We start from the raw sequence: 22,079 nt of genomic DNA, 5'->3' as shown, positions 1-22,079 counted from the left end.
CGTCCCAGTAGCCCCCCACTGTTTTGCCCGTGCCCGCTCCCCCAGGAGGGTGGGCATCTCCTTCACCCCAGGCACCTCAGGCCTTGCCCCCGTCAGCTCTGCTGCCCTCAGTGAGGAGCCTATTGACCTCCTGAGATCGATCTCTGTAGGGCAGTCAACCAAGTGAATACCATACAGAGGCTGGCATCCCAGATGCAGCAATGCAGTGCCTGCCTGGAGGGCATTTACAGTGGTTTGGCAGCCCTGCAGAGATTGTTTCAGGCTCTGGTCTCCTCTCTGATGGCAGCCAGTGTCCCTGGCCCTACTATTCCCCCTTCCAACTACCAGTTCCCAGTCCCAGTCTCCTCAACCCCAACCCATCCCATGCACACGTACAGACAACCATGCACACAAAACATCACATAAGAGTGGCACAGACAAACACAGGCACCAAACATCAAGCCACAAGCACTCACACAAACAACAGACAGTTTCACACACAAAAACATCCACTGCCTCCACTGTCTCCCCCTCCTCCTCCACCTCCTCCTTCTCCCTCACAGTCACGTCCTCACTCACACCTGCATGCACTGCATCAACAGTCCCAGACCCTGCCACCTGTACACCCTTGCCCACAGACACCACAAGAGCAGACTGGCAGATATGCACCCCCCACACCACATGCACAGTCATCATCACCATCACCACCTCATGCTGCACACCCACCTCACTTGCAGACACCACCACAACATCCATCCACACTTCATGTTTGGCCTCTCCAACCCTGGCAGCCCCCCTCCAAAGAAATACAAACGCTAGCACTCAGAACCCCAAGAGCCATCCACCTGACACACGCACACTGTCCATGCAGCTACACCCAAGTCCAGCAGACGTACACCTCCTACAACCACTCTCTCTACCTCCACGCCCATCCCTCCTCCTACATCCCGCGCCAAAGTCCCTAAGAAGCTTTTGCATGTCCATCTTGACCTCTTCCCTCCCCTCCCCACTGTCCTGCCAGTAAGTGCAAGGTCACAACCACCCAGCCCAGCACCTCAGCCAACCAGATTGCCACTGCTCCCACCAAGAAATCTGCTGCTGGCACTAAGGGGCCCCTGAGTTGGATGGCAGCCACTCCTAGCAAGGACACACCTACACCTCAAAAACGGAGGTCTATGGTGGTGACCCCTAAGGGACAGAGGACGGGGTCAGTGGAAGCACCTCCTAGACCTGAATGTAAGGACGCAAGTCACATGACAAAGGCCAAGGGGGCCCGTCACAGGAAAGAACCCAACGATCCCCCACAACCACCTGAGGGGAAGCATCCCCATCTACCACCTGAGGGCAAGGATACCCCTCCACCACCTGAGGGGAAGGATCCCCATCCACCAACTGAGGCCAAGGATACCCCTCCACCACCTGAGGGCAAGGATACCCTTCCACCACCTGAGGGGAAGGATCCCCATCCACCACCTGAGGGCAAGGATACCCCTCCACCACCTGAGGGGCTAGGATCCCCATCCACCACCTGAGGCCATGTAGCCCACCCTCCAGAGACTGTGGCCTAAGACTCCCCTCCAGAACCAGTGGGCAGGGAGCCCCCTCCAGAATCAGTGGACAAGGAGCTCCCTCCAGAATCAGTGGGCATGAAACCCACTCCAGAGACTGTGGCCTACGACTCCCCTCCAGAACCAGTGTTTGTAGTACAGGTATGTGTCCTTGCATTCTTTGCTCGATGGTCCTGTTGCAGTCGATTTACTCTGCAGCTGGTTATGTGTGTGTCTGGTGTGTGTTGTGCGTGACTGTGTCACTCTCCTTTTCCTCCCTCCCTCCTTTGTGTGCTAGGCGGGTGTACTCACCATCGTTGGCTTCGTAGGCATTGGTGCTCCAGGATGGCCATAGTGTGGTAGAGCATCGGAAAGACTTGGAGTTTCGGTTCCATGGCGGCCGTTGAGTCCTCTGTGTCCCTGAAGGTAAGTCTTTCCTTTTCTGTGAAGTGTTTCCGCCAGGCTTTTGATGGAGTTGCCACCGCCCCGGAAATCCTAGCCCTTTGCTATGTCATAATATGGTGGGTGGTACCTTGTCTTCCGCCTAGCTGTAGGTGGCTACCGCCGTGGTTGGTGGTGTTAACGCCCTGGTGGTTGGTATGGTACATTGGCTGTCTATGGGAGGTCTCACCACCATGGTCATAATCTGACGATAATTACCACCAGCCTGTTGGCAGTATTACCGTCACCTTAACAGTGGCGGTCAGTACACAGCCAATGTCATAATGACCACCAAAATCTCAGTAAAGCACTTAGAAGCATAATAGCTCATGGAGCTGCACCGACCCCAGGCACAGTACCTTTGGAAAACGAGGAAACAGAGACGTTGCAGGGAGTCTGGGAGGTGAGGTGCCCCTGGAGTCAGTGAGGCATTGATTTCTTACTGCTACAGGGGAGGTGAGGTGCCGGTTCCTTACTGGGAGGCAGGGGAGGTGATGCGGCGTCAGTAGCGAGGTGTCAGTTCCTTATGATCTTGGGGGGTTGATGAATCCACAGTTCAAGACACCAGGCATTGACTTTGAGGTATAGTGATCACACCACTGGGCCACAAGTGCTGTGCCGGAGTCGGACATCAGTGACATGGCACTCGGAACTCACGCTGTGGCGGGACTTCGGAGGCACTGTTGCGGCATCCGACCAGCTGCATTGATCCAGTCGTGGCACTCAGCGGGGACCACAGCTCCATTGCATCCAGCAGCGCGGAGTCGGACAGCAGCATTGGTTCCAAAGTCGCTCTGGAGTCGATGTACTTGTTTTGTTCTTGGTTTTACCAGAACTCACTTCCAAGGAACCAGGAGCTGGATTTGGCACCATTTGGTGAGTCGGGATTCTCAGCAAGAGAACCCAGGTGCTGACAGGTGAAGTCTTTGATGACCCTGAGACTTCTAACAGGAGGCAAGCTCAGTCCAAGCCATTCGAGAACCTTTGGAAGTGGGATGTAGGAGGCAAAGCGCAGTCCATTCACTCCCAAGCAGAAGAAACAAACAGCAGGCCAGCACAGCAAGCAACAGGCATCCTACAGCATCTACAGGGAGTGCAGAATTATTAGGCAAGTTGTATTTTTGAGGATTAATTTTATTATTGAACAACAACCATGTTCTCAATGAACCCAAAAAACTCATTAATATCAAAGCTGAATATTTTTGGAAGTAGTTTTTAGTTTGTTTTTAGTTTTAGCTATGTTAGGGGGATATCTGTGTGTGCAGGTGACTATTACTGTGCATAATTATTAGGCAACTTAACAAAAAAAAATATATACCCATTTCAATTATTTATTATTACCAGTGAAACCAATATAACATCTCAACATTCACAAATATACATTTCTGACATTCAAAAACAAAACAAAAACAAATCAGTGACCAATATAGCCACCTTTCTTTGCAAGGACACTCAAAAGTCTGCCATCCATGGATTCTGTCAGTGTTTTGATCTGTTCACCATCAACATTGCGTGCAGCAGCAACCACAGCCTCCCAGACACTGTTCAGAGAGGTGTACTGTTTTCCCTCCTAGTAAATCTCACATTTGATGATGGACCACAGGTTCTCAATGGGGTTCAGATCAGGTGAACAAGGAGGCCATGTCATTAGATTTCCTTCTTTTATACCCTTTCTTGCCAGCCACGCTGTGGAGTACTTGGACGCGTGTGATGGAGCATTGTCCTGCATGAAAACCATGTTTTTCTTGAAGGATGCAGACTTCTTCCTGTACCACTGCTTGAAGAAGGTGTCTTCCAGGAACTGGCAGTAGGACTGGGAGTTGAGCTTGACTCCATCCTCAACCCGAAAAGGCCCCACAAGCTCATCTTTGATGATACCAGCCCAAACCAGTACTCCACCTCCACCTTGCTGGCGTCTGAGTCGGACTGGAGCTCTCTGCCCTTTACCAATCCAGCCACGGCCCATCCATCTGGCCCATCAAGACTCACTCTCATTTAATCAGTCCATAAAACCTTAGAAAAATCAGTCTTGAGATATTTCTTGGCCCAGTCTTGACGTTTCAGCTTGTGTGTCTTGTTCAGTGGTGGTCGTCTTTCAGCCTTTCTTACCTTGGCCATGTCTCTGAGTATTGCACACCTTGTGCTTTTGGGCACTCCAGTGATGTTGCAGCTCTGAAATATGGCCAAACTGGTGGCAAGTGGCATCGTGGCAGCTGCACGCTTGACTTTTCTCAGTTCATGGGCAGTTATTTTGCACCTTGGTTTTTCCACACGCTTCTTGCGACCCTGTTGACTATTTTGAATGAAACGCTTGATTGTTCGATGATCACGCTTCAGAAGCTTTGCAATTTTAAGAGTGCTGCATCCGTCTGCAAGATATCTCACTATTTTTGACTTTTCTGAGCCTGTCAAGTCCTTCTTTTGACCCATTTTGCCAAAGGAAAGGAAGTTGCCTAATAATTATGCACACCTGATATAGGGTGTTGATGTCATTAGACCACACCCCTTCTCATTACAGAGATGCACATCACCTAATATGCTTAATTGGTAGTAGGCTTTCGAGCCTATACAGCTTGGAGTAAGACAACATGCATAAAGAGGATGATGTGGTCAAAATACTCATTTGCCTAATAATTCTGCACTCCCTGTAGTTCTACCTCCTGGCAATATGTCCTAAGTCCGGAAGGGTTCTAAAATTGAGGTCTAATACGTATGCGCATTTCTGCCTTTGAAGTAGACAAACGTCAAAGGAAAGTCTTTGTAGTGCACAAGACCCTGCCTTTCCTGCCGTGGCCCCAGACATATTCCAGGGGGTTGGAGACTGCTTTGTGTAAGGACAGGCACAGCCCTATTCGAGTGCAGGTGTCAGATCCTCCCACCCCTTTAGCCCAGGAAGACCCATCAGGATATGCAGTGCACACGTCAGCTCCCTTTGTGCGACTGTCTAGAGTTAATTCACAGATAACACAGACCCAGACTTGTATTCCACAGACAGGCAGAGGCACCTAATGGTTAAGCAAGAAAATGCTCACTTTCTAAAAGTGGCATTTTCCAACTTACAATATAAAAACAAACTTCACCAAAAGATGTATTTTTATATTGTGAGTTCAGAGACCCCAAACTCCAAATCTTTATCTGCTCCCAATGGGAAATTACACTTGAATGATATTTCAAGGCAATCCCCATGTTACCCTATGGGAAAGATTGGCCTTGCAATAGTGAAAAATACATTTAGCAGTATTTCACTATCAGGACATGTAAAACACGGCAGTACATGTTCTATCCTTTAAATACACTTCACCCTGCCCATGGGGCTGCCTTGGGTCTAACTTAGGGGTGACTTACATGTAGTTTTAGGGAAGGTTTGGGCCTGACAAGTGGATGCACTTGCCAGGTCGAACTGGCAGTTAAACTGTACCCACAGACACCACAGTAGCAGGTCTGAGACATCTTTACAGGGCTACTCATGTGGGTGGCACAATCAGTGCTGCAGGCCACTCATAGCATTTGATTTACAGGCTCTAGGCACACACGGTGCACTATACTAGGGACTCGCTAGTAAATCAAATGGCAATCATGGATAAACCAATCACAAATACAATTTACACGGGGACCCCTAAACTTTAGCACTAGTCAGCAGTGGTAAAGTGCCCAGAGTCCTAGAGCCAGCAAAAATGAAATTCAGCACAGGATCCAAAACAGGAGGTCACATGTAAAAAGACAGGGAGAACCCTGCAGAAAGGGCCAGTCAATATCTTGCGGGATTTAACTCCTTAGGGTAATAGACAGTGACCTGTTACTGCAGGGGTTCTTGCCAGTTCTATGCCTCTCTGAACCCAGGAGGATCCCTCTGGCTATACTCTCAGGGGCCCACTGAACTACCCCAGGGGGAACACTTCTCCTCATATGTGGACTCCATCTGTGAAGCACTTAGCCTTACCTTGCTCACAAATGCAACCCAGTAAGCAGCCAGTACTACTATGGCCAGCAGTGTGATGTGGCCCATTCCATCCCTTGGGTCTGACTTCGGTCCCCAACCAAGGGAAAACTCAGACCACAAGGACAACAACCAACAGAGGCAACTGAAGCTGTCAGTGTCAAACGCCAGGCCCCAGGCCATCCGAGGGTCTCTAGCCTCTGTGGTTTTGAAAAGTGGGGCACAGCAGCCTCAGGTGTCTTGCACCCTTTTTGACTTCACCTCTCACCAATTCAGGGGTGGTATCCTGAGACTGGTCACTCAACTTAAGGTTTGTACCCTCAGGCTGTGCAGAGGAGAGGACCGGGATAGGCTCTCCTTCCCCCGTCCCTATTTCTGGGGTCCTGTAACTTCAACTTTGGAGTGGACCCCCAGAAAACTGAACTGTTAGAGCGCCTTTGGCGGCCACCCTTCCCAGTTCCTCTGATGCTGGGGGCAACTCATTCCCCAGAATACAGTCTACAGGTATCTGGGGACTAACTATGACCCTTCTTTGGACCACCTCTCAACCCCACTCTAGGGACACCAGAGCCATAGGACGGGAAAAGTCCTACCCATGGGCTGGAGTCACTCTACACACCTGGTCGGTATACTGCTCTGGGGCATCTAACCTTTTCACAACCATGGCCCGGCTAGCCCTAGTGTCATTGCTCTGAGGTCCACTTTTACCTGGTAGAAATTATGACTCCCACCCTCTGGGATCACCAACTCACCCTCTGAATTCACCTATCAACGAAGGGGGATTTCAGCATGGTCTATGACCTGTCCCTCTGGATTATCTACTCTTATGGCCACATTGGTCACCCTTATAGAGGATCCACCAGTGGGGGGTTTCTGAGGACAGACAGAGGCCCTCATTCTGACCCTGGCGGTCGGCGGAGAGACGGCGGTCGGACCGCGAACAGACCGGCGGTATTAAAAATGGCATTCTGACCGCGGCGGTCCCCGCCGCGACCGACCGCTACTTCTCCACTCCGACCGCCACGGCGGTCATGACCGCGGGGCTGGAGTTTGCGCACTCCGGCCGGGCGGTCGTCCCAAGACCGCCAAGGGTATTATGACCCTGCCTACCGCCGCGGTTTCTTGCGGGCGGGAACCGCCGTGCGAACCATGGCGGTAAGCACTATCGGGGCCAGGGAATTCCTTCCCTGGCACTGATAGGGGTCTCCCCCACCCCCCACTACCCACCCGAGTCCTCCCCCCACACCCTCCACCACCCTGCCACCCCCCAGAGGTGGTACGAACCCCCTCCCCACCCCCACCCCGACATGCACATACATGTACCCCGACATGCACACACCCCCAACATGCACATATACACACCCCCTACACACACACATACACAACGGGGACACATACCCGCACACATACATGCCGACATGCGCACCTGCCGAACAGCACACATTACCCATAGACACAGCAGCACCCCCCGCCCGCATACACGCACTCACACACCCCCTCTACACACTCACACGCACACCCCCATGCACGCCCACATCACACAACACCCCCCCACCCCCTCCCCTCACGGACGATCAACTTACCTTGTGCGTTGGTCCTCCGGGAGGCGACGGGAGCCATAGGGACGTGACCGCCAACAGAAGACCGCCAACAGAAGACCGCCACACAGAAATGTGGGTCGTAATTCTGTGGGCGGTGTTCTGCTGGCGTGGCGGTGGAGGTTGACCAGTCTCCACTTTCCCGCCGACCGCCAGTGTGGCTGCTGGCGGTTTTCCGGCGGAACGCTCCCAGCGGTCAGAATGCGCACAGCGGCACACCGCCGCGGTCGGCGGTCTTCACCGCGGCGGTAACTCAGCGGTCTTGCGAAAAGACCGCCAAGGTCAGAATGAGGGCCAGAGTCTCCTTTCATGTGTCTTAGCTGGGAACACTCAAAGTAACAGGGTTGAGAATGGGGTGCCCTGGGCCACCGGCCACCAGAACCTCCCTCGTTACTGTCAGAAGGGACATGGGAACCTTTTACTCCCCCTTATCCTGGACCCTGTCTGTGTCTCTCTTGACCTTACCCTCCTTCTTCTGCTGAGGACCCTGTTCACCCTTGGCTAAGTCTCCCACATACAACTTCTTTGCTGGTGCTGAGCCACTGGACCGCCTCCTTGGCAAGCTTCCTTGGGTCAGTAAGCTTGCTGTCAATCAAATGATGATGCAGCTCTGTAAATCATTGACTAGACAAGTGCTCTCATGCAATTAAATTGTACAGCCCCTGATAGTCTGTTACCTAACTGCCCTTCACCCAACCATCCAGTGCTCCACAGAAACAATCAACATATGCCACCCAAGTTTGAGACTCACGTTTAGCACTCTCCCTAAATTTCACCTTGTAACTCTCAGGGGTGAGACCATACCTCCTGGTCAGACCATCCTTCATGGCAGGATACCTCATCTGATCCTTTACTTCTAAGGCCAACAAGGTGTACCTCCCCTCCACTAAGAAATACTTCCACATTCCTGCCCCCCCCCAATCTCTCTCGCAGGGACCCTGTGCATCCTTAGTGCCACCTCATAACCCATGAACTACTGCTCTATGTCATCCCCCACAACAAATTCCTTTACCACATCCTTGGGTATATGACCTTCTACTCAGATTGCACTGTAGTACTGCTGCCACAATCTGTGCTGGATCTGCTCTTTGGACCCAGCTTCTTCAAGCTCAGCTCTTGAGCTAAAAGAATGCTCTTCTCCTTTATTGTTATTTTCTCTTTCTCTATGGTGATTTTCTCCTTCTCCACAGCGTTTTTCTCTTTCTCTGCCTCCTTTTTGAACCTGGCTAGTTCCAACTGACGCTCCATCTCATGCTTCAGTTTCAGCTTCTCCAGCTCCAACTGGAGCAGTCTAGACTCCTGCCTCTCCACCTGCTCCTCTGGGGTCAGGCCTCTTGAGGAAACACTGCTGCATGCCCTGGAAGGTGCCTTCCTCCAAGGCAGATCCTGATTATCCACCAAATCCTGTGCAGGTTCTCCTCCTTCCTCTTCCCTTCACAACAACATTCTCCTCCTCTGTGTGCTCATCAGCTTCTTTTGCTGCCGACCAGGCCCTCAGCACCTTTTGCAGCTCGTCCTTTTTAGTGAGGCCTTATCAGTACACTTCAGCTCATTACAGAACTTTTTGAGCTGAGGCACCGAGTAGGTTTCCAACCTCTCCTGCTCAAACATCGAAGCTGCAGCAAATGCTGATGAGTCCCCAGACTGAGACAAGTTTCTGGATAGTAAAAAGGTTGCAAAGTTTCAAGAAGGCAAAAAAGAGAAGGCCAAGAAAAAACGGTTTGTGGTTATGTCTTGGCCTGTGATAGGGAAGTAGTGTACACCAATCACTGTATGTCAAGTACAAAATATAAGTTGTATCTTCACCGCTGATCACCAGTGTTAGAAATGGGGTCTCTAGTTGGCAGTGGCTGGCGTGTAATTCCACCCTCACTCTAGCTAGGGTAAGGGAGTCACACAGATAAGATAACCCCTGCTCACAACCTTGGTAGCTTGGCAAGAGCAGTCAGGTTTATATCAGAGGCAATGTGTAAAGTATTTGTACATACACACACACACACACACACACACACATTAACACAGTGAAAACCCTACAAAAGGTATCCACCCCAGTTTAGAATAACAGCCAATATTCATCTGAATAAAACAAGACAAAAAAGACAAAATTCCAACATACTCAAGAAAAGATATGAATTTTTAAAGAATAAATCTCAGCAAAGCACTTAAAAACACAATAGCTCCAACTGGGACTATCACGACGTCTTGACCGAGTCATTCCCAACAGTCCATGCCACTTGCAAGGGACTGAGGGCAGGTCACTGAGTCGCACGGACCCCAGGCACAGTACCTTTGGAAAACAAGGAAACAAAGACGTTGCAAGGAATCGGGGAGGTGACGCGTCGCTGGAGCCGTTGTGGCTTTTGTTCCTTACTGCTATCAGGGATGTGAGGCATCAGGTCCTTATTGTGAGGCAGGGGGAGGTGAGGCGTAGGTCCTTTACGGTTGCAGGGAAGGTGATGCGGCATCAGTGTTGAGGCGTCGGTTCCTTACGATCTGACGGGGTCAATGAATCCAACAGGTCAAGATGCCAGGTATGGACTTTGCTGTGTCGTGATCACACCACGAGGCCATAAGTGCTGCAGCAGAGTCAGAGCCGGGTGTCACGGATGTCCGTAACACAGCACTCGAGATTCTCTCTGTGGTGGGACTTCGGATACACTGTAGTGGTGTCGGGCCTGCAGCGTCAGTTATGGTCGTTGCAATCAGCGGGGACCATGGCTCCGGTGCAGGCAGCGGCGCAGAGTCGGATAGGAGAGCCGGTTCCGAAGTCGCTCTGAAGTCGATGTACTTGGTTTCTTCTTGGTTTCACCAGAACTTAATCCCAAGAGCCCAGGAACTTGGTTTGGCACCACTTGGTGAGTCAGGACTCTCAGAAGGAGAACCCAGGTACTGGCAGATGTAGTCTTTGATGTCCCTGAGACTTCTAGCAGGAGGCAAGAATGATTAAGCAAGAAAATGCACACTTTCTGAAAGTGGCATTTTCAAACTTACAATTTAAAAACCAACTTCACCAAAATATATATTTTTTAAATTGTAAGTTCAGAGAGCCCAAACTCCAAATTTCTATCACCTCTAAATGGGAAACTACACTTGAAAGATATTTCAAGGCAATACCCATGTTACCCTATGGGAAAAATAGGCCTTGCAATAGTGAAAAACGAATTTGGCAGTATTTCACTATTAGGACATGGATCGCAAACAGGAGGTCAGAAGCAAAAAGACAGGGAAAACCCTGCAGAAAGGACCATTTCTAACAACTCTTTAAATGTTTTCCTTTTTGTGAGCCTCAAAACCTGCCATTCGCTACAACGCATTTCAATGGGGTGCTATCATGTATATTGGTCCCAAGATGGCTGCCAGCACTTCAGGTTGAAGTGCTGACAGGCAATCATATCTTACCATGAGATCTATTCTTAGACTCAACTCAGATATACAAATCTATTTTTTCTTTGATATCTCAAAAACTAACAAAGGGATTTGCACCAAATAACAAAAGGCGTGCTTTCTGGACCAAGAGCTATCTTTCTGCCAAATTTGGTGTAATTCCGTCCAGCGGATCGGGTGTATTTGTGTCTAAAATCTCTATGGGAAATAGCATGGGAAACACACTTTTTTTGACCCTCTCATTTTCTCAACCCCCGCTTGACAGGTCACCCTGAAACTTTCCATGAACAAGACTCTAGAAGGCACTTTTTTAAAATATTCTGTGACGTGTGTTAAATGACGCCAAAGATATAGGCAAGTCAAAAATCGCTTTTTCTGTGGAAACCAGGTCCTAACTATAACTACCTGCAGGTGACTGGTAAGATATATATATATATATATCTTACCTACCGCCTGTAGATATAAGTAGGACCATTAGAAAAAGCTTTTTTTATACTTGCCTATATCTTTGGCACAGTTTGGCGAATCTTGAGGAAATTTTCCAAAAAAGTGTGCCAGTGATTCTTGTTGCACACTGAAAGTTTAATGGTGATCTGTCAAGCCGGGGCTGAGAAAAAGGGGTGGTAAAAAAAGTTGCATTTCCCATATTTATTTCCATGGGGCCTTTGAACAAAGCGACAGCTCAGGCTGCTGGACAGAATTACACGAAAATTAGTAAAAAGGTAGTTATTGGTACGCAGATTATGCTTTTGTGTATTTTCCATAAATCCATTTAGTAGAATAAGAGAAAATGAAGTGGAAATAAATTTGTATATCTCTGGCCCCTAATTGATCGCTAATGCACTCATTTTGGACCGAAAAACATTGGTTTCTGCAAACTGTACATCTTAGGCAATATAAGTGAGAGAGAGCGCAGCCGGACAATTGTGTGACTCATTTTTGTTTTGTGAGGAGCAACGCCATGTTAAATATTGAGCGGCGTGGTCCATCCGCTAGAGTACCGCACCTCGCATGTCCAAGAGTGCCAGCGTCCGAACACACAGGACTCAACAGTTGATATATATATATATATATATATATATATATATATATATATATATATATATATATATAATTTAGATAGATCGATAGATAGATAGATAGATACATAGATAGATAGATAGATAGATAGACAGGCATCAGACAGACGGCTTGATAGATAGATATGCTGGCACTGGAATTGCTGTCAGAGATCTGATCGTAGACCACACAGACATTGCTCCAACGGTCTCAATATACTGAGCAGTCGCCAAATATCAGCGGCTCCTGGTGTTCCCCGCTAGCCCACATCCTGCAGTGCGTGCTGTTGACCTCTTCCATTCACAACACTTTTTATACCAACAAGGATACCTGCTATTGAACCAAGACCGACTGTCCGTTGCTCTAAGAAAGACCACAGTGCCATGCTCCCTCTCCTGCCCATCTGGCACCCAGCATTTTCCTAAGTGTTTCTGACTTCAATTGGATCTCTCTTGGGCTCCGAACTTTAGCGAGTCCTGGTATTGTTTAAAGGACCAAAACGCCAGCAGCTTCACCACCGAACTCTAACAATTTGTATTATATTAGCTGGCTGTGCAGTTCTTCTATACTTGATACCCACAATGAGGGCCACTATCACACGTGCCTCACACATAAGAGTGCACGAGCAAGTTGTTCACTGGCACCCACTGCACTGTTACAATTTTTTTTATAGAACTTATGGTTAAACCTAGTATTTGATATTGAGTATTATATTGGATTATTGCATTAGGGACCATAGTAACAGATTGGAGATTACAATGAGTAGTACAATTAACACTGAAAGTTGCTGACCTTTCTTTGCTTCTTACACAGCTGTTCCAAAGTACTTTTATGATCTGGAATATGGGGCCATGCATAGGGTTTGATTCTGAAATTAGAGAAATATGAAAAACAAACATTAAAAATTGCAGCAAAAAGGCAGCGGGCATTGAACACGCCAAACAGTACAAAGAGGTGCAGAAATGTGCAGCTATATGCATGTTTCAATTGGTAATTTTAATTTTTAAGGCCTCCGAAGAATCACAAGTGTCATGAAGGAACTTTGAAATAAACATTAAAAAAATAGCACTTGCAGAATTTCATCCAGAATTTGGGAGGCTAACTCAGTCTTCCATGTCAAGATGCATTTGCCTGGAAAGCAGGAGTTTCACTGCCAAAATTATTGTACTCATCATTAGGAAAACCATTTTGGGGAAGAAACTCCATCAGAAATGTCACAAATGCCCATCTCAAATGGTGGAATTGCCACCGTAAAATCTACTCCTATTCCAGGGGCACATGTCATGTATCCTTGAAGTAGGGCTTTAATGTCTCTGTCTGCAAATGAGGTTTCTTTAAAATGCTGGGGGTGTGTGTCAGCATGTTAAGGACATGAATGCCAATGTGTCCACACTTGCTCTTGATACCCCCCCACTCCAGGAGTCCATCTGTGGTGGATAGTCGTATGACTGAGACTGAGCTCCATTACCCAGTCTCCCATTCAAGCGTCACTACTCATAGGAAATGTTAGATCTCTCGTTGTAGACCTTCACCTTCAGCAAAGGCTGGAATCTTCAGGATCTGGATCTTGGTGGCCTCTGCTTTGTTTTCTAAAGAAATGCACTTTATTCATTAAAGTAACAATAGATGCATGTGCACAGCGCTGGAATCTCTAGTTTCTGGGAGACTCTACAAGATTCTTGGTGCTTTTGCCACTGCTGTCATACTTTGTTGTATAGCTTCTTGATCTCTTCACACATCTGCACCAAGGCTGACAACTTGTTTTCCAGCCTCTAGAAACTATGCAGTGCTTTGAGGGCTGGCATTATCAGCGATTCTCCTTGTATGAAGGTAATTCCCTTGACCTCTGTCAGTTCTTGTTTTCAGCCTTGGGTTGTAAGTGAGGAAGAAGGTCTGGGGCAAAAAAATCCTCCCTTGCTTCGGGCAAGGGGATATTTTTATTTTTGGAGATATAAGCTCTTGTTGTGCTCTGGACATTTTAACAGACTCCTGTATCCAGAACTGGATAATCAATGTGGCAGGAAAATGGGGTGTATTCAATCAAGGTTTTTATCTACTTCTACCCCTTTCGCTGATTCTCTTCACCTTAACTCAGTTATGCCTTCGTCTCCACCCGCAAAAGCACTCCTTAAAATCTGGTTCCACTGAGGAGAGGAGAGCTTGCGTGTTGCACTCAAGTGAGCTGTTGTTAGGTTGAGCATAGCAGCGCAAGCGCTGCTTTTCTGACGTGTTGGTATGTATCTGGGCTTTTAACCACGCCCACCGCACGCCCATCACTATCACTCGTTCATGGGCTTGTGATTTCAAAATCCTTTCTTTTCGTTGGTAACTGCTTTACATTTGTCCCTCCTTAGGGTGGTTTTGTTACCGCCTTGAGGACCGACCCTGTTACATGGATAATTGCACGTTTGCCAATAACTTTAACTGCGAGTGAACTTCTTTTTTCTTTTGTGTGTCTCCTTCATGCTCACGCCGGCACTTTGAATCGGCTTGCTCATGTCAACTGTTTCACTTTTTATTTTCACTTTGTGTGACAAGAAAAGTCCGGTTAGTAACTTATAATGCTAATAGCTCTAACTCAAGCAAACGTGAGACCCATTGCATTTCAAATGCTTGTTTTTTAAGCGTTGCTGCTCCACAGTCCAGGAGTACTGATTTGCGTGCTCAAACTGTCATCTTTCCTGCTGCAGGGTCTCAGTCTTGTACAACAGCATTTATAGAACAGAAGGTCTTCCAAGATGCACCCACAGAGGTGCTGCCAATTTGCAGACACTTTCCCTGTGGTTTTCAACCCCTCCTCTAGCTTTTGCCAACAGAGAGGTGTCCCAAAGCTGGAGCTGCTCCTGGCCTCACAAGGATGCTCTGGCCATCTTGGTTCCCAGCAAGCTCTATCACCAAATACACCATATGATTTCTTTAGATGACTCACCGTAACCTTTTAAATCAGGTCCTTAGTGTAGGAAAGTACCCACTTTTTGGCATGTTACCCCCACTTTTTTGCCTGCTGTCGGTATGTTGTGACAGTGTTCACTGAGATCATGCTAACCAGGACCCCAGTGACTGTGCTCTCGCCCTCTAAATGTGGTTGTCCCTAACTTAGTACACCCCACAATTGGCATACTAGAGCCCCCATGTAAGTCCCTAGTATATGGTACCTACGTACCCATGGCATTGGGGCACCAGGGGTTCCCCATGGGCTGCAGCGTGTATTGTGCCACTCATGGAAGCCCATGCAAAATCTGTCTGCAGGCATGCCATTGCAGCTTGTGTGAAAAGGTGCATGCACCCTTTCACTACAGGTCATTGCACCATGTCACTGTAAGTCACCCCTATGGTAAGCCCTCCTAGCCCAGAGGGCAGGATGCAAGTACCTGTGTGTGAGGGCACCCCTGCATGAGCAGAGGTGCCCCTACGAACTCCAGCTCCATTTTCCTGGACTTCGTAAGTTCAGGGAAGGCATTTTACCTGTATACTGGACATAGGTAACTAACTATGTCCAGCTACATAATGCTAACTCTGGCCCTGGCATGTTTGGTATCAAATATGTCAGAATCATACCCCAATACTGTTCCAAGTATTGGTTATATGATTCCATGCTCTCCTTAGAGGACCACCAGCTTTACTCCTACCAGTTTGCAAAGTTTTCCCTGGCAACCCGCATTGCTGCCATCCTACAGACAAGTTTCTGCTCCCCTGCTGCTTGACCAGCTCAAGCCCAAGAAGGCAGAACAAAGGATTTCCTTTGGGAGTGGGAGGCAACCCCCTCTCCCTTTGGAAATAGGGATGGTAGCCTCCCCAAGCCACCGGTATGCTTTGAAGGGCACATTTGGAGCCCTCCTTGCATAAACCGGTTTGCACCAGTCCAGGGACCCTCGGTCCCTGCTCTGGCACCAAACTGGACAATGGAAAGTTGAGTGACCACTCCCCTGTTCATCACCACCCGAGGGGCGGTGCCCAGAGTTTTTCCAGGTGGCCACTTGATTCTGCCATCTTGAATCCAAGGTAGGCAGAAGTCTCTGGGAGCATCTGAGTGCACAGGTCAGGCAGGTGATGTCACAGCCCCCTCCTGACAGGTGGTGGTCACCCTTCTAGGTGACCAATCCCACTTCATGGGCTATTTAGGGTCTCCCTCCAGGGTGGGTCCTCAGATTTGATGTGCAAGATTCCAGCATGACTCCTCTGCAATGTTTACTTTATCTTCTGGCCGCCGGGACTGCAACTGGACCCTCCAGGAACTGACAAGCTGCAACTCCAGTGACAAATCTGTTCTGCAACATTGTTTCTCTGGCTCCTTCCAGCAACTGCAACATTTGCCTGGCTGTGCATCCTCCGAGGGTGACAAGTCTTCAGCCTGCACAAGAAGTAAGAAGGAATCTCCCATGGAGTGAAGGAGTCACTTCTCTGCATCTGCAGGCACCAACTGCAACAACGTCCGGCCGCGTGGATCTATTTTGAGGCAAAGCTGCGTGGATCCTGCAACACAGGTGGTGGTCTGGAGTGGTCCTCCCTTCCGGCTGTCCAATTTGGGAGATGGTGAGCCCCGGCCTCTCATTGCAGAATAGTACCCCTGTGCACTGTGACTCTTGCAGCTACCAAGGCTTGTTGGCTCTCCTTTCTCCAGGCTCCGTGTGGCCCTAGCCTCCAACACTCTTCCCGGCAAAGCACAGTCTCCTGCCTGCTGCTCCAGTGACGTGGTACTCCTCTCCAGGTGTGCTGAGTGGCTTCGCTGTGACTCCTCTGCCTGCTGCCTGTGAGTTGCCTGTAGGGGGTTGCATTCTCGTCTTCATGCTCCCCTCACTGCTGAGGTTCACCTGGTATTCCCCTCCTTAAGTTGAGTCCCCCTGAACCTTCCTGGTACCCGGCAGCTCTGCCAAGGCTTGTTGGTGGTTTTTCTACATCACTGACAACTCATCTCCCGACGTGGGACATTGACTGCATCACTCCTAGAACTCTTCTGCTCCTGTGCTGCAAAGCCGACTCCTAGACTCCACCATCGACCTGGTCCTGCATCTCCAGAAGGGTGGGTAGTGGCTCGTGCCCAACTGGACACTCCAGATCGAACTGGACTTGGTCTCTCCCCTTCTCTTGCAGGTCCTATTCTGTCAGGATCCATCTTCTGTTCCTTCCAGTCTTGCTTTGGTCTTGCACAGTCCGTTTCCAAAAATTACCTGTGGGTTTGAGGAAAAAACAGGTACTTGCCTCTTCTCTCCTGGTCACTGAGGGACACCCTAATACTTACCTTTTGGGTTTCCTAGTACCTATAGCACACCTCAACAGATTCCACCTCCTAGGGTGGGGGACTGACTCCTGCCTTCCACTTACTTAGTGTATGGTTTGGTCTCCCCCTAGGGTCTCCAATGCATTCTGCTATTTCACTGTTTTCTATTGCCTTCTATGCCAATTCCTGACTTCTAATGTGTATATAATGGTGTGTTTACTCACCTGCTAATTTGCCTATACCGTATTTTAGTATTTGTGTTACCATAATAAAGTACCTTTATTTTTGTAACACTGCATGGTTCTTTCATCTGTGTAAGTGCCGTGTGACTACAGTGGTATTGCAAAAGTTTTGCATGTCTCCTAGACAGCCTTGGCTGCTCATCCACAGCTACCTCTAGAAAGCCCTGGCTTCCTAGACACAGTCTACACCTCGCTAAAAGGGTATACCTAGTGTAAGGTGTTAACACCATATGTGCTCACCACACACCGGGCCAGCTTCCTACACTTGACTTGGGTCCTTCATAACTCCTTATGAAGATTGAACCTATTTATGGAAGATAGATGTGTAAAAGCTGAAGCGTTCTACATTTTAGTTCAACATCACGAGATGATTTATCTCCAATCCTAAACTGTTGTATCAGGTTAGCTTCGAAGTAAGAACAACGGAGACTAGTCATTAAATCGCTTAGAAACTATAGGTTTAGGGGGGCACAAAAGGGTTCTTTTTAGACTTAGAGCAGACCTCAATGTAGTGTCAATATCCCCTGACACCATATAAAATAGAAAGACAAGATGCCTTTGAGGTCATATGATTCTTATTAACATGATTCATCAATCAGATTTCATTTTTTTGAATATCATTAATTCCAGTGCAACACGTTTGCTCCATAAAGTTCTCAATATCTTATTTTAAGTAAAAGAACCAATATCTTGTTCTTTGTGTACTTTGGGAATTTCGAACTAGGCCAACTTTGTACGTTCCTTCCAAGGCCTCTCAATTTTAAAGCCGCAGTATGAACATGAACAAATATTTAATTAACGACATTGCACATTACTTAAGGTCAAGCGTATTGAGTTAACACACAAGTATCCTTCTTAAAGCAATTTCAGCTCTCGGTGCCTTATAGTTGAGAAACTGCAGCTCTGTGTTGTGCGAACTAGGAAAACCCGTACACCGCACAATCTACAGTGAGTTGCGTGATGATGTTTTCATGAGGAGGTTCGCCCAAAAACTGCCGTTTGAACGTGATATACAAAACCGAGAAATAAACTTTAGTTTATTAGCTTAGTGCCAAATCCCTGGACTGTTTGTTCGGACAACTTTTTCTGTTGCGCTCTCTTTGCATTAATTACCAGGGATTGGTCCTGTACAACTCAATTCGTTTTTGGTTTTTGTGGGAGAAAGTTGATCGGTGCTGGCGGTCTGTGCTGCTTTGGACTAGGGCCATAGTTTGCCCATGTGCGAGCGCTCGTACTATGGTATTGTACATTTGGGCTAGAATACTTCGTGGGCCGGTTTCAGTGGTCTGATCTGAAACCTGGCTGTTATTTACTACAATGTATGTTTTGAGTCTAGATACGGTTCATTTCTTAAAGGTAAAAGAGGATCAGGGGTGTGGCTTCCTAAGGGTCGACAGGTGTTTATTCATGTATGCCTAGTAAAAATGTAGAGAGAGGTGACAACAAATGTAAAAATGGGAAGTGATCAGCATGGACGTCAATTCACCGAAATGCCTGGGGTAGGGGAAGGGACATCACATGCCCTGTGACCTCCACTTTTACTCATACACACATACTTCCACATATACACACATTCACACTTACAGAGACTCTCTCACATAAACGCACTCGCAGCCACAATTGCGCACACAACATACATCTTACCTCACCTGCCATAGGAGGGCACATTCCAGCTAGCTGTACTCAATTTTTATTACACTAATAGTGAATAATATTTTATTATTCACTATTAGTGTAGTACAAAATTGACAGAAAACAAAGTGAGTGGAGCCCCAACCGGCGTCCATAAAGACGAGCTTCCCCAGTGATCATGGAACTGATGTTGCTGCCTGTGAGGCCAGGGGTCGCAAGTTGGGGTTGACAGCTGGGACCCATGGCAACCCCTAAATGGAGTCCATAGAGATTAGGTGAGTTTTATTTTGCATTTGAAGTGCTATTTGAAGACTAACTGCATGATTTAGAGCAAATACGGCGGAGTACCCTGACCTTCACACCCTTGGCCCACTTGCCTCATGAGTCGGGCGGATTCCACCAATGGAAATCTTGTTCCGAAGGTTTGACGGAGTAGTGGGCCATCCGAGGAATGGCACAACGCCGTCCGCCCTATTTACGGTGGAGAGTACAATGTACTTTTTTCCAGTCCTGTTCCTGAGGGAGTTAGGGTTTAGGCACTGTAGATTGGACTAAAGGAAACAGACTTGCAGGTGTACAATTATAGACGTCATTTAGGGGGTTCCAGGGGTTGGAGCTGCGACCCCTGACGCCTCCTGCGCCGCCTAGCACTGTGCTTGCATCCCCTGGCGTCAGAGGAAAGTGACACATTTGGAAAGCAAAGTTTGTTGCAAGCAGAGCGGCCCTTAGTGAAAAGTCGCCTCACTGTCGCCTGCTGCCTCCGAGGACGTGGAGGAAGCATGAAATACAGGAGACAGGGAGAGGGGGTAAGGGTGGGGGGATATAGAAAGAGAGGAAATACTACGAAAGGAAACGAGGGCTAAAGAACGAAAGGAAGAGCAACGAGAGGACACTACAGAGAGAAGGGTGCGAGATCCAACGACAAGTGACAAAAAGACATCCGAGAGTCAGAAAGAAGGGAGGAACGGCGAGAGAGGATGATGGTGAGGTTTGTGACATATATTTAAATATACAAAAATGGGAAAAAGGAGAGAAAGAGAAGGACAAACAGGTGTGAGAGAAGTGATGACGTGACAGCTGGCGATGGACACCTGAGAGGCCCAAGGAGGTAGGTGAGATTTGCAAGAAAGATACAGCGCAGAGATGGACAGGTAGGGCAAGTAATTAGAAGGCAGCTGAGAAAGAAAAGCAGGCAGGTGGAAGAGGTGATCATTTTGAGCAGTGCTTTAAATGGAAAAATAGAAGTGCAGGTACTCTGTGATAGAGTACCTGCTTGTTTCCGAGAAGTGCCGGTACTCTCCAATTAAAAGTATTACGTTTATCTTGAGATATGCCGGTACTCTCCCTCTCAAAATAAAAAAGTGCCGGTACTCAGTACCGGAGAGTACCGGCCCATTTAAAGCACTGATTTTGAGAAAGAGTCTGTTCAGAAAGAAGTAGAGGCAAACGATGTGGGAGATAGTTAAGAGAGATTATAGAAACAATGAAATGAGAGACAGCTTAGAAAGAAGGGAAGACAGGTATGAGAGAGGCACAATAAAGAGACAGGTAAGAAAGCCACCCAAGAGAGACGGGGAGAGGGGGAAGTGAGAAAGTGGTCGCTGATAGACACGAACCATTTGAGAGTGTTGACATAGAGACAGTTCAAAAGGATATATAGTGGTTATGCCAGTTAGAGAGAGACAGCTTAGGAGGGACTGGCAGGGAGGAGGAACGGTGAGAAGAACGAGTTACTTACCTTCGGTAACGACTTTTCTGGTGGATACATTAGCTACCTGTGGATTCCTCACCTCATGAATACTCCCATGGCGCCAGCATTCGACGGAAATCTTCTTACTAGTCTCTGCACGTCGACGAGGACGTCACTGTTGCCCACGCGACGCCGTCTGACGTCATACAGGCAATAAGAGGTCCTCGGCGACGTGCGGACGTCAGTACCAATCATTTTTTACGTGCATGAGAACAAACAGGCAATGCAATGAAAGAGCAAGGCAACATCGCATTATATTGTAAAAATACACAACATTGCATGAATAACTATAAATCTTTTATATATATATATATATATATATAACTCTCTCTTTTAAAATATATACACACATCAAGTATATACACAAAGATATATACATATATACACATATATAAATATATTATATACAATATCAATTGCACCCTCAAAGACTAAGAGGAGCACACTCAAAGATTACTTGGTAAGACCAGAAAGGCAACGGGGAGGCGGGTGGGACCGTGAGGAATCCACAGGTAGCTAATGTATCCACCAGAAAAGTCGTTACCGAAGGTAAGTAACTCGTTCTTCTGATGGATACAACTACCTGTGGATTCCTCACCTCATGAATAGAGTCCCAAAGCAGTACCACGCCCGGCGGTGGGTGCCTAAATGGTCAAACCAAGAAATCCTGCAGCACTGACCGTGCAAAATGGCCGTCATTTCTAACCTCAGAATCTAAACAGTAATGTTTTGCAAAAGTGTGAAGGGACGACCAAGTTGCGGCCTTGCAGATGTCGACCACAGGAACACCTCTGGCTAAGGCCGAAGTGGCCGACTTAGCTCTGGTGGAATGAGCTCTAATGCCCTCAGGAGGATCCTTCTTTGCCAAAGAGTAACAGATTTTAATGCAAAGAACAACCCACCTGGATAGTGTTCTCTTGTGGACTGCCTTTCCTCTCCTCTTGCCCACGTATCCAATAAACAGCTGATCCTCCAGCCTGAAATCCTTTGTTCTATCGATAAAGAAGCTCAACGCTCTCTTTGGGTCCAGACGGTGCAGTCTTTCTTCCTCTTTGGAAGGATGAGGCGGAGGATAGAACGTGGACAAAGTAATTGCCTGAGCCAAATGGAAGGGTGAAACAACCTTCGGGAGGAAAGCAGCCTTGGTCCTCAACACCACCTTATCCCCATAAAAAGTTGTATAAGGGGGTTTTACTGATAAGGCCTGCAACTCACTCACTCTCCTTGCTGATGTTATAGCTATCAGGAAGACTGTTTTTAAAACCAAATACCTCAAGGGGCAAGAATGCATA

At 47.9% G+C, this 22,079-nt stretch overlaps 1 protein-coding gene across 1 annotated transcript in view; it reads right to left on the bottom strand.

Moving 5' to 3' along the window:
• Positions 1 to 22,079, bottom strand: part of IL7R (interleukin 7 receptor) — a 208,114-nt gene that overhangs the window by 59,583 nt on the left and 126,452 nt on the right. The window contains exon 7 of the mRNA XM_069233382.1: positions 12,738 to 12,813. Coding sequence (XP_069089483.1) covers positions 12,738 to 12,813 — 76 coding nt within the window. The remainder of the gene's footprint in view (positions 1 to 12,737; positions 12,814 to 22,079) is intronic.

This window comes from Pleurodeles waltl, chromosome 1_1 (genome assembly GCF_031143425.1).
Source record: "Pleurodeles waltl isolate 20211129_DDA chromosome 1_1, aPleWal1.hap1.20221129, whole genome shotgun sequence".
Taxonomy (NCBI): domain Eukaryota; kingdom Metazoa; phylum Chordata; class Amphibia; order Caudata; family Salamandridae; genus Pleurodeles; species Pleurodeles waltl.
The sequence above is the reverse complement of the archived record's forward strand: the minus strand, read 5'-3'. Positions and strand labels throughout refer to the sequence as shown.